A 12311-nucleotide genomic window follows, 5' to 3' on the forward strand; every position below is an offset into this window, starting at 1 on the left:
TCTGCCAGTGCCCCTCACTCCCGACCCGCAGCCCCTGCTAGCCAGGCCCTGGTCCCCCTCAGCTCTGCTGGTGCCCCTCACTCCCGACTCGCAGCCCCTGCTAGCCAGGCCCTGGTCCCCCTCAGCTCTGCCAGTGCCCCTCACTCCCGACCCGCAGCCCCTGCTAGCCAGGCCCTGGTCCCCCTCAGCTCTGCTGGTGCCCCTCACTCCCAACTTGCAGCCCCTGCCAGCCAGGCCCTGGGCTCCCCCCAGCTCTGCCAGTGCCCCTCACTCCTGACCAGTGGTGCAAGCAGAAACCATTTCTTGCTGGTACTGCACTCATGGGACCCTTCCTGCAGGCTCCGAGTCTTCCTGGGAAGGGGATCTAGTAGTTAAAAGAGAAAAAGTCTCCAGCCTGGCAGACCTATTAGCACAACACTGAAATTGTTAAAGAGCCATTCAAGGGGCAATGAAAGCATTTCACAGGCATTTGCCAACCCCCAGGTATCTACTGTCAGTTTCTGAATGTACTGACAAAAACAGTTATGCATGACTGTCATATTTACTCAGAACATGGCAGTCTACAGGACCATTTGATTTAAAAATATTTCATTAGCGAGTTGGTGAAGATTATAAAATCACCTCTCTCAAAAATCCTTGCATAATTTTTAGATGCACAATCATCTTTAGCCTTAAATGCTTGGATCTTCAGACATACGGCTTTTTAAAATAAATTCTTCAAAAGACCACCCTTATCTAAAATACACATTTTAATTACTACAGTAAAAAAACCTACTCCCAAAGTCTTCCTGTCCTTTCTGTCCATCCATTTCTCCCTTCACCCCCTCTCTACTCCACCCCCCCGGCCCCGAGTTGAAGGAAGTAACAGCCCTTTCCTTCCAGATAGCCGGACAAAGAGTTTCCATTTCTTTACTTCTGACTGTCTAATGAACTAGTTTTAAGCAAAATCAGTACCTTAGTAAGATATAAAATCCTCTGTTATGCCTAAAATCTTTGAAAACATATTTTTTAAAGTTGGTGACATTTCATAAACATGTGTATTGTTATGGAGCTCACACACGGTAAATGAGTGTTCCCTTTTTCTAAAAGCAGTGAACATTGTTCTGAACACTCTAAACCTCTGTGACTGATTGATTTAAAATGATGTCCGTTTCAGTGAGTGAAATATGTAGTAATCGGGAATGGTGACTTTATGAAGGCTTACGAGTACATTGAAAATATAAAATCGGCCTAGAAATACTGATTAAGAAAATGTAAAACAGAGACGAGCTGCATCATGTATCCCGTAATGTTTCATGTTGTATTCAGCAGAACAGCTGACTCACCCTTACTACAAAGTATTTGCAAATAAATGTCTGACAAACTTCCGGACATATCAAAAAACCCGTGACTGACACTTTTTATTCCCAAGTTTAGTGCTTTTAATTAGGTACCTTCTGCCTGTCCATTCTGCGTGAGGGAGAGGGCACAGGGGTCTCTGCGGGGAACTGTGACTCTCCACCACCGTGAGGTGGGCCGGGCGGCTTCTTATTCTTTCTGCCTTGTCCCTCCGCCCCTGCCGGGCTGCAAGCTCAGGCTGCCGTCGGGCATAGGGGCACCAGTTTAATAATACTGCATAGGGCCCCATAAATCCTAAGGATGGCCCTGGGGGTGCCAAAAAGCGGTGCCCTGGCGCGGCAGGGAGGAGCCGCCTTCCGGAGGCACCGGAGAGCCAGAGCGTCGGCTTGCAGGGGAGGCGAGCACCAGCCATGGAGGAGCTGGCGCAGGGGGGCAGGAGCCCTGCAAAGGCGGCAGCGCCGCTAGTGAGAAGCAGCCGCGTCCCCTGCCCCTCCTGCCCAGGCTGTGGCCTGGCCCCCCCCCCCCGGGGGCCCCTCCAGGCTGCAGCAGATGCATGCGGGCAGAGGCCCCCATGCGCCCCCCAGCTGCCCCCTCGCCACGCTCGGGCTCTGCGGCTCCCGGGCATGTTAGCCACCGGGGCACAGGGCCCTGAGTCGGCTCCGGGAGGGGCAGCGGCGGCTCACACTCCCGGGAGCCGCAGAGCCCGAGCACAGCGAGGGGAAAGCCGGGGGGGTGCACGGGGGCCTCTGCCCACATGCATCTGCTGCAGGAGCCCCCAGAAGGCAGCTCCTCTCTGCCGAACTGCTGCACCGGCCCAAGCCCGGCAAAGCCAGTGAGTGGACTCAGGGCGGGGGCTGCCGGGCTCATGGGGGGGCTGTGCGCCCTCCAGGGGAGTTCAGGGAGCAGGCAGTGGGGAACCTGGTCTGGGGAGCGGGGAACCTGGTTTGGGGAGCGGGGAACCTGGTTTGGGGAGCATCTGTAGAGGAAAGAACAAAACCACTCAAGCCAGGGCTCTGTTGCTTACACCACAGGTATCAAAGGCTGCGGACGCGTGGGAGAAAGTCGGCAGCCATCTGATCTTTGTCTCTTCAAGGGAGAAATCAGCAACAGTGCTGGGTTTACAACAGCTCCAAGGGTGCCATGGGGCCGGGCCCGTGCTCAGAAGGGGCCCTGGGCTGCTCCGCTTGCCCTGTTCCCCAAGACCCCGCTGGCTCCCTCTGCCCACCATTTACTCCCCTCGGCCCCACCCCCTGCTCCTCTCGGCCCCCTGGCCGGACCCCAGTGCACCTCCGGCTCCGGGCAGTCTCTGCTTCCCACCACCTGTGGGGCCCCCCTGTCCCCCCGGAGCTGAGCCGCCTGGGAGTGGGGCAGCAGCCTGGCCGGTCTCAGCCGGGGCGGGGGGGGAGGAAGGGGACAGTGCGGGGAGCTTGGCTGGGCATCTCGAGGGACTCCGTCCGGGGCAGGCCCTGGCCTGGCTGATCTCAGCACTGCCGAGGGGCTGGAGCGATTCCCGGCTCCGGGACCAGCCTTGGCTGCGCTACCGGCTCACAGTGTGTGGCAGACACACTGTGTGTGGCAAACACAGTCACCTCCCAGCAGGGCCGGTGAGCGCAGCCGGGAGGCTGGGCAGGGGGAGGGGGTTTGAAAGCTCCCGTTTGTAGATATTCATAGTCCAGAGGCCGGAGCAGGAAAGACACAAAACAGAGATTTTTCCAGGCCAGGCCTTTTTGCTTCTGCCAAGTGCCAAGCGAAGGGAAATCTGTTCTCCTGGTGTTTGGAGTCACACGGGCAAGGTCCACGTCCATCACCCCGACCTATCTAGTTAGAACGTCCACAAAACGCCCATTCAATGTCAACAGGCATTTTCCACGGTGAGCTGAGTGATCCGTAACGGGCCATTCACCTTGATGTGTCCCTTCCCGTGCTGGCTACATACCTCGCGGGCGTCCCCACAGCAGCAAACACGGAGCGAACAGAGCTAATATTCAGCACTTCAGATACCAAGACGATACATGCAAGGAACCGCAGAATCGTAAGTAGCAGCTTTTTCACCGACATGACTCGTCCCCAAAGAGATTCGGAAAAATCACACCACATACCTGAGACCATAGGTGCCGACTTCTACTGGCGCCGGGAGGGCTCGACCCCCCTCTGCTCCTGGCCCCGCCCCGACTCCACCACTGCCCCGCCCCCATTCCAACCCCTCCCCCCAAGTCCCCCCCCCCCCTCGATCCGCCCCCCCCCCATTGCAGTCCCTTCCCCAAATCACCGTCCCGGCCCTGCCTCCTCCCCTGAGGGCACCATGTTCCCGCTCCTCCCCCATCCTCCTGGAGCTGTTTGCTGACGGGAAGCGCTGGGAGGAGCGGGGACATGGTGCACTTGTGCGGAGAGGAAATGAGGTGGGGCGGGGCGGGGAGCTTGGCTGCCAGTGGGTGCAGAGCACCCACTAATTTTTCCCCATGGGTGCTCCAGCCCCAGAGCACCCAGGGAGTCGGCGCCTATGTGTGCCAGCACCATGTCCCCTGGAGTTTTGTTCTCTGTTATGTAACAACAGAGATGGAGCCTGACCTAACTCCGTTTAGCCTAAGAGGCCAGGTTAATTTTTTGCTGTTCGGGTGTGACTGCACCTTTAGCCAGGCTAACTGATTAACACTGAAAACAATCGGGGCTGTTAAACCTCCTACAAATTCCCTAGAAAATGAAGGTCGGCTACATTTTCCAGTCTGTCACGGATAATTCAGACCAATGGGGAGAAACAGAATCAAAACCATTGTTTAAACACCTTCCGTCCCTCCACCCCGCACGCACACACACCGCTTCCCTCTTGAGGACGCCTGGCCGATTTAACAGCACAAAACACATGCTAACACACTTAAACAAAACCTTTCAGTTTGTCAGCACATGCATTGTGCTGTGAAAGCCTTATAAAGAACAAAAGCCCTTCCTAGCCCCAAGTCTTTCCGGTACCCCGTACTCCCTAAACATCTCTTGCCGGTACAGTGTACACCCTGCTTGCACTCCGGCTCCCGACCCCCAGCCCCTGCTAGCCCAGCCCTGCGATCTCCATCCCTGCACAGCCAGCCTGAAGCCCCCAAATGCTCTCCTACAGCGCCCCCTGCTGGCCCAAGCTTTCCTCTCAAAGCCAGAGAGAGTTTAACCAAACGCTTTGTTTTAGGCACTGATTTCTGGAGGGCAGGGCCGGCTTGTTTCTTCACAGCAGGGAACGATCCCAGGTTTTCTATGCTGCAGCCTGGTTGTGCTTTGCTTTCTCCATTTAGCTAAGTGCAGACACTGGAAAAAATCAGTTCTACCACTTTTAATTCATGTCACGTTCAATGTGCCGGTGCTCCAATGTCAGGGTTTCAGACACCGCCCAGGAATCTCGGGCTAAGAACTATTTTCAGTCAGCTACACAGCCTTTAAAAAAACTGATCAGTGCTGGAACTAGGGGCACTGGGGGTGCAGCACCCCCGGCTTGAAGTGGTTTTCATCATATACAGAGCCAGCACCGAAGCTGCGCAATCTCTACCTTATTCTTGGGCGTGATATTTTTGGAGATCTTTCTAATTCGTCGTGAAAGAAATGGTCAGATGATATGTTTTAACTTGGTCTTTCACCACCAACATAAATGAGCTGATGCTAAACTACAGGGGGTAAGATGAACATTTAAAAGTTCGTCAAGGGGGGAAGTAGCATTAGACTAAAGTAGGCGCATGAATTAACACATGAAGGGGGAGAATGAAATTAACGATGGCTCAAAAGTAACCGAGGGACCAAACTTTAAAAGAAAAACAACTCTTAAAAAGTCACTGTATGATTAAATGATGGATGTTAGCAGCCTGGATCTAGACTAGAATATATTTTGGTAGCCAAATCTTACAAATTGTTCAGATTGGCTTGGGTTTATGTGCGCAACTAGTGATGCTAAATACAAAGAACGACGTTGGAAGGATTTGAGAAACTAAACAGCATGTCAGTGACATTCATGGATGGTCCTCGAGTTTATGAGACTCTGCCGTACCCTCAGAAATATTAAACAGGAGCTAAGATGACTTCCCAGTTGGAAGAGAAGCACTGGAGACACACAGCTAGAAAAGGACTGGTTGAGGGCCAGCAGCTCCTCAGAAGGTATCCGGGAAAAAGGTCCTAGCAAAGTGCGGCCCCGCTCGGGGGAGATTGGGTAAGATCAAGGCTTTCCCAGAGGAATCAGCATTTGGGTGACAATCTATACAGCCCTAGCTGGCAACCTGACCAAAGCCCCCCCATGTTTAACTCACCCCAAAAACTGGCCAGTGACTTAGTGTAGAAGTAACTTCCCGGGGGGAAACTACCTGGTACCAAAGAGCTCGTTCATCTAGTGGAGACAGGCTGGGCAAGAAATAGTGGCTGGTTATCAGAAGTTTGAGACTGAAGGGGGGAGGAAAAAAAAAAAAAAAAGAGAGGTCCTGGTTCTGCACTTGGAGGAAATTGAGACCTTTGAAACTTTTCTGCCCCCTCCCAAAAAACCCAGAGAATGAGAGAGAGAGAGAGACGGACTCTAGATGCTAGTGATTCTGACAGTCAGGTTGAAATCCCAGCATCAAGGAATATTTAATTGTTTGTACCAAGTGGAACAATGTGAAGAAGAGAGACCCCCACCCCCTCCAAATCCAGTGGATGGTCAGCGCACTTGGAGTGGGGGAGACCCACTGAATCCACATCTCCCCCATCCCATGTCAGCATCAGAATTTGATCCCTTGGTCCCTCCGCAAGCAAGTGCTGTCACCCTCTGATTCCTCCGAGGGGAGGAACACTTTTTTTTCGGGGAGAGGGGGGGAAAGCAGAACTTGTATCCTGGACCTGGTGCAAAATTTCATCAAATCACCATGTCTGATGGGAACGTATCTGCCAATGAAACCAATGTTTCCTGTTTCCCTGCCTGCCTCTGCCTTGCAAAAGTATTTCGGGCCACACCACCCCCAGATTGGTCTGGACGGAAGATGTCCATTGCGTAGCATCTCCAAGTTGCAGCTGTTCCTATCCCTCCACCCGGCTAAGCCTCCAGTCCAGACGTGCATCTCGCTTTCTGGACCATCCTCTCCCCTGGCCCTCACAAATGCAATCTTGCCCCACTCAGTTCTGTCCACAAAGCCGCCGCACAGCTGAGACCACGTCAGCCTCCTCCGGCTCCCCCTCCTCCAGCGTATCCAACACAAGCTTCTTGTCTTCACGTCCAATGCCACCACTGACCCTTCCCAGCTGACTTGTCGTCCCTCGCCTCAGAGGAGCCTGTGATCCCAACACACCCCCTTGATACATTTTCAGACAAGCCCCTTTGAGCTTTCTCCCGGCTGGCCCTCATACGTGGAAGAGCTACCTGTAAAGAACCACAAAACTAACTCACTTATCCTTCTCCTCACTCCTTTGCCAGGGGGGTCTACAAAAAACCCAACCACCACTGGACAGTGCTGATACCACGGTCTAACACTGACCAACATGGTCTCCCTCTGCTCCCCTGCCTGGATTTGAGCTTCTTGGGGAAAGAGTCCATTTTGTTTTTGTGTGTTTGTACAGCGCCTAGCACTGCTCCCTGACAGAGGCTCTGTTAATTATTTGTATTACCCTAAGGACGTGTCCAGGTCTTGAACCATTCTCAGGGCTCTTCTAAGAGCTGTGAAGTCTCCGGGTGAGTGACCACTGCCAGCGAGATGACAACTTCGAGACTAGGAAGCCACTTTTTTTTTTAATTAATCCATTCACTGTACATACAAAGTATTAAAAAAACACCCAGACCTCTCGAGGGAAGCGACACTTTCTGAACAGCTGGTTCAGTCATGGAGACATGCAGAGTTATAATTGACACACCAGAAAGGACCCGGTGGGTTTATGCCTCTGTAGCCAGCCTTTATCCTTCTCCAGCTTTGTCATCTCACCGGCATGCCCTGGGAGGGCTCACAAGTGATTATGCGAAGGCCACCTGGTCTCCGCTGGAGATTTAGAGCATCTGTTTCCTATGGGAACAAGTGGTGTGGAACTGCTCGGATGCACAGTTTCACCCTCTGCTGAGGCCTAAAGGACTCAATTATCCATCAGCTTCCCACAGGTCTTGAGATACCACAGAAGACCCCAAACCAACCCACTGTCTAATGTCTGGGACAAAGATCCGGGACCTTTGTTCTCCAGTGGGGGTAAGGAGCTGCCTATGCTTCTTAGCTTGGGGGACATGCCTTCAGGAGAACTGTGGGTGAGCAAGAGAGATTGGGGGGAGGGGTACAGCTGCCTCCAACTCAACCATAGCACCACAGGGTTTTGTCCCGCCAGCCTCTGTGGAAAAGCCGAGGATGGTCTCCTGCCCATGGGATATTCAGACCTGTCCTGAGCTAGGGTTTGCAGAAGCTTCTAGGGAGAAGACCCCCCCCTCCAGTGTTGTGTCTAAAATGACAGTGTCTCTGCTTTAGCTCAGGGTCGGTCATCACTTCACCCCTTCGAGACACAGGCCAGAAGATGAGATTAGATTCTTGGAGTGTGTGTGCATCAAAACCCTTCAGAAGGCAGGTGGCAGATTCAGGGGGGCTGAGGTACCCCCCTATCCTGCCTGTAGTAGCTGGCTTTCCCTGGTCCGCTTCCTAGGCTGTGGCAGACCTACAGAGGACATGGGAAAGGAAAGGAGGCAGCTACATGTGGGATAGAGAAGACCAGGGAGAAGGCAATAGGCTTGGTGGAAGAAGACCAGAGGAAAAGGTGACTTGAGGGGGTGGAGTGGAGCCTGCTAATTAAGCGTGTGGCAAGGAGGACCCAGGAGGGAAGAGCGTGTAGCAGAGAGGGCGTGGAGGCTAGGGCCGGGAAGGGGAGAGCCGGGGGTTATTTCAGCAACCACCACCCCAGCAGGGCTCCCAGCCCAGAGAGCAGGGGAAGCCCGGCTGCCCGGGCGGGGCCAGCAGCATTGCATAGGTCTGTCTCGCAGCAGGTCCGATTGTAGCTGACCTCGAAGACAGCGTCCTTCTGCTCCGTCATGTTGCAGGTCTCGCGGGTCCGGCTGCAGCCATACTTGGAGAACAGCGGGACCTTGCCTGCAGGGAGAGACCAGGGCAGCCGTGGGCAGGGGTTCAGGATGCCAAGGTTCAATTCCTGGCTTGAGGAGGGATTCCTGTTCTATCCCCAGCTCTGGGCAGGGGAAGTGGAGGTGGGGGGCTCTTGGAAAGTGATCCCACCCCCTATAAGGTGGATGATCAGCAGGATTTGAACCCTGGACCTCTGAGTCTGCCCTCCACCCCTTGAGCTAGAGAATAGACATAGCACTAGCTAGCAGTAGTAGGTTGTTATTCTCTAGGGGAGAAGTCACAGGAGGGGCAGGGACAGCAGTCAGGAGGTGTTTTGCCTGTAAGTTATAGTAGCTTTATCCACCACTGACACAGAATCCAAACATCTCCACCAGCAGATCCCAGCAGCAGGAAACCATGTGAGATGGGGCAGGAGGGTATCTGAGGCGGATACCTTTAGTACCATCCTCTAACCCCCTTCTCCTATCCCCCTGCCCTGCTCAGAGATGGGAGCAAACCCCATGGGACCTCCCTGGACAGTTGGAGCTGTCCTTCATCCGTTCCCTCCAGAGCCAAACACTGGCTTCTAGGAAAACCCTGGATTTGTTAGGTAACTTCAAGAGCAAAGGGTGCCTCCTTGGGACATTCCTCCTGTTCTCCATCCCCCATCTGGAGGGCACCCCAATTTCGAGAGAGAGAGAGCCCCCTTTCTCCTCCCAAGAGAGCTCTCCAACCTCAGGACTCTAGTTCTTGACGGAGAAATTAGGAGACCTCCATCATCTTGTGTTCCTCCCGTCTTGCAGGCGTTTGGACGCAGGTCTCTGGAGCCCTCACCCCCATGCAAGGTCCCTTGGAGACCCAGCCACCCTTGGAGAGACCCCCTTGAGAGGCAACCAAGGCTTGTGCAAAGAAAACCTGCCCTTTCCTTTGGAGGGATGGTCGTCCACCGGGATCGGACCTGGGCGTGTGGGCCTCTCCCGCCTAAGGTGCGGCCGTGCTTAGGTACCTACTACGTCAAGGGATTCATCCAGCTCGGTTCCTCGTCTCCAAGTCCCCGCCCCAGAACTCCCCCAGAGGTGGGGTGTGCGTCTGCCGCTCCTCCCCCTAGATTCAGAGGAGCCCCGGCTCCAAGCTGGGGGCTCCCTTGGACTTACCAATGTAGGCCTTGGTGGTCTCACAGACTTGCTGCCCCTGTGCCTTGCAGGGACTGCGGGAGTGGAAGCAGAGCTTGCCCACCTGGAACTCGCAGACCCTGCAAACGAGGCCGTGAGCTGCATGGAAAGACAGGAGGTCAGTCAGTGGAGAGTCGCTCCAAGCAAGGGGCTGGGAGCCAGGACGCCTGGGTTCTAGCCTCTGGCTCTGGGAAGGGAGTGGGGGCTGGTGGTTAGAACAAAGGAGGGGGTGGGGGGCCAGGACTCCTGGGTTCTTCCCCCCTCACTTTGAGCCATATTCACTGCCCCAGAGAGAGCGAAGCCACTGGAGCGAGGTATCTGGGTGCAGCATGCAGTTGCTGTTTTCCTTGCTGGTTTGGCAAAGTGCAAGGGGGTGGGAAGGACTCTGGCATCAAAACCCTGCACGTGGGCGGCACCCCCCCCCCCACAGGGTGTGTGCGAGAGACTGGGGGGCGGGGCGGGCAGAGAACCAACCTCAGAGAAGCCCTGACTCACTCGAGCGACTTACCCAGCCCTGGCGACTGGGACACGTAGGAAGCTACCTAACCGCCGAGAGTGCCTCCTGCAGAGATGCGGCTGCTTCTGGGGTGGAGCACAGCTGGCTCCCCTCAGTTCCAGTAGAGAAATGCAGCTGCCTCTGGGGTGGAGCGTGAAAAGCACCTTGCAATCCTGGGGCGCAGATATTACCTGCTCCATGGCCAGGGCAGGACCGGATCCTCAAGGGATCTTTGTCGCAGGTAGAATGGGGTTAGCCAGGCTGGGAGCCACCAGGGACTGGGGCACACACCTAGCAGTGACAGCACACAGCTGGGGAGAAGGTCAGGACTCCTGGGTTCTTTCCCTGGGAGGGGAGCGGGGGCTAGTGGTTAGAGCAGGGGGGCTGGGAGCCAGGACTCCTGGGTTCTCTCCTCAGATCTGGGAGGGGAGCGGGGGCTAGTGGGTTAGAGCAGAGGCGGTTGGGAGCCAGGACTCCTGGGTTCTCTCCCCAGGAATTTAAGCTTTCAATGCAGTGCCGTGCATGCCAGGGAACAGACAAGAATGTTAAGAGTCCCTTAAGTGGGCAGAGAACGCCGAGGTTATCCGAGTTCAGCGTTCTAGCGGGGTGTTTCCAGCGCGCCAGCCACAAGAGAGGGCGCAATCGCCACCCACAGGGACACTTGAGCGAGTCAAGAGGATTTCGAGTCATTCTAAGCGTCCACTCGCCGCCCCCACAGCCCTGAAACCAGTCCTGCAGCTCCACAGCACCCCCCCCGCCCCACACCCACAAAGCAGAGCCACTGCTGATCTCCCCGGTGTGCACCCCAGGGTGGATGAGCAAGGCGGTCACCCCACCCTTGTGGGACCAGAGCGCTTTCTGCGTTACACAAGGGACTGACACCAATTTCAGAGTCTCTGGTTATTAAAAGTTAATTAAAAGGAGTCTCCCCACCATCACCCTCTTCAAAGGGAAAGCATTTCAAACACAACATGCAAATACGCACAGCGGTGAAATGACTCTCTCTTCCCCCTTTAAACTTGGAGGGGGAAAAGCAGTTTCAAGGTTCTCCATCTTGGAAGGGATCTTAAAAAAAATCTCCCCTCGTAATTTGCCTAAAGACACCCAGCGAGCTGGGAATGGACCCCAGTCCTCCCTGCTCTAACCCACCAGCCCCCACCCCCTCCCAGAGCCAGGGAGAGAACCCAGGAATCCTGGCTCCCAGCACCCCCCACTCTAGCCCACCAGCCCCCACTCCCCTCCCAGAGCTAGGGAGAGAACCCAGGAGTCCTGGCTCCCAGCCTGCCCTGCTCTAGCCCCCCACACCCACCTCCCCAGCCTAGGAGAGAACCAGGAGTCCTATCTGAGCCCCACCCTGTTCTAACCACCACACCCCTCCCCCCCCCCAGCCAGGGAAAGAACCCAGGAGGCCTGCCCCCCCCCCCCCCCATTTGCCACAACTTCACTCAGGCCAATCCTCATTTACTGGGGCAAAAATGCCCTTGACAGACCCGGAGACATTCCCTCCTCCCGTACTCAGGGGAGGGGACCCACCCACCCTCCCCAATGTCTCCAGGGGTTTCAAGGCAAGCAAAGCACCCCCGAGGATCTTCAGCCAGGGTCTGGCGCCCGCACCTGGGTCTCAGAGCTCAGACTCCAGCCCTGGCCCCAGCCCGATTCTCCACCCTCCCAGCAGCCGCTGCCCCCCAGACCCCCACGACTCACCCAGGGCACAGCAGAGCAGCAGGGACAAGCCCAGGAGCAGAACTTTGCTCATCCCGGCTGGTTTCAGGGCAGCTCAGGGGAGACTGAAAGTGACCAAGGAAGGAGAGGAATGAACCAGGCCGATAGAAACAGCCACTGCTCAAGTGCTTCTCTGGGGAAACTAAGGCAGGTGGGGCCCATCTGGGTATTTATCCCTCGGCGGGGCTGGCAGCAGCCAATCAGGGGGCAGGACCCGGGAGAGGGCGACGCCCAGATGCTGGGAATTGAAAAATCAGACCCAGAGAAAAGGAGGTGACTCAAGCGGCTTCGCATTCCCGGCCCGGCCTGCGTGGGAAACTCAACCCCGGCCCTGGCGGTGCCCCTCACTCCCGACCCACAGCCCCTGCCAGCCCAGCCCTGCCCCCCCCCAGCTCTGCCGGTGCCCCTCACTCCCAACCCGCAGCCCCCCGATATCCCCCCCCAGCCCTGCCGGTGCCCCTCACTCCCGACCCGTAGCCCCCCGATATCCCCCCCCCAGCTCTGCCGGTGCCCCTCACTGCCGACCCGCAGCCCCCTGATATCCCACCCCCAGCTCTGCCGGTG

The 12311-nt window shown here is 55.9% G+C and overlaps 1 protein-coding gene across 1 annotated transcript; it reads right to left on the reverse strand.

The window, feature by feature from the left end:
* Nucleotides 1-7051: 7051 nt before the first annotated feature.
* On the reverse strand, nucleotides 7052-12063 carry LY6G6C (lymphocyte antigen 6 family member G6C). The gene is made up of 3 exons (XM_034757672.1): nucleotides 11730-12063; nucleotides 9512-9628; nucleotides 7052-8387 (listed from the first exon to the last, which is right to left on the reverse strand). Exons 1-3 carry the CDS (start codon nucleotides 11779-11781, stop codon nucleotides 8179-8181), a joined length of 378 nt encoding a protein of 125 aa, XP_034613563.1. The 5' UTR covers nucleotides 11782-12063; the 3' UTR covers nucleotides 7052-8178.
* Between the last annotated feature and the right edge of the window lie 248 nt (nucleotides 12064-12311).

The sequence above is a fragment of the Trachemys scripta genome, unplaced genomic scaffold (assembly GCF_013100865.1).
Source record: "Trachemys scripta elegans isolate TJP31775 unplaced genomic scaffold, CAS_Tse_1.0 scaffold_28, whole genome shotgun sequence".
In the NCBI taxonomy this organism is placed as follows: Eukaryota; Metazoa; Chordata; order Testudines; family Emydidae; genus Trachemys; species Trachemys scripta.

What these genes read in the sequence shown, in the direction of transcription:
- LY6G6C (XM_034757672.1), bottom strand. Translation starts at nt 11,781, where the DNA reads ATGAGCAAAGTTCTGCTCCTGGGCTTGTCCCTGCTGCTCTGCTGTGCC. An exon ending in GCTGCTCTGCTGTGCCCTGG is followed by an intron (nt 9,629 to 11,729) that starts GTGAGTCGTGGG and finishes CTTTCCATGCAG; the next exon opens with CTCACGGCCTCGTTTGCAGG. An exon ending in GACCACCAAGGCCTACATTG is followed by an intron (nt 8,388 to 9,511) that starts GTAAGTCCAAGG and finishes CTCTCCCTGCAG; the next exon opens with GCAAGGTCCCGCTGTTCTCC.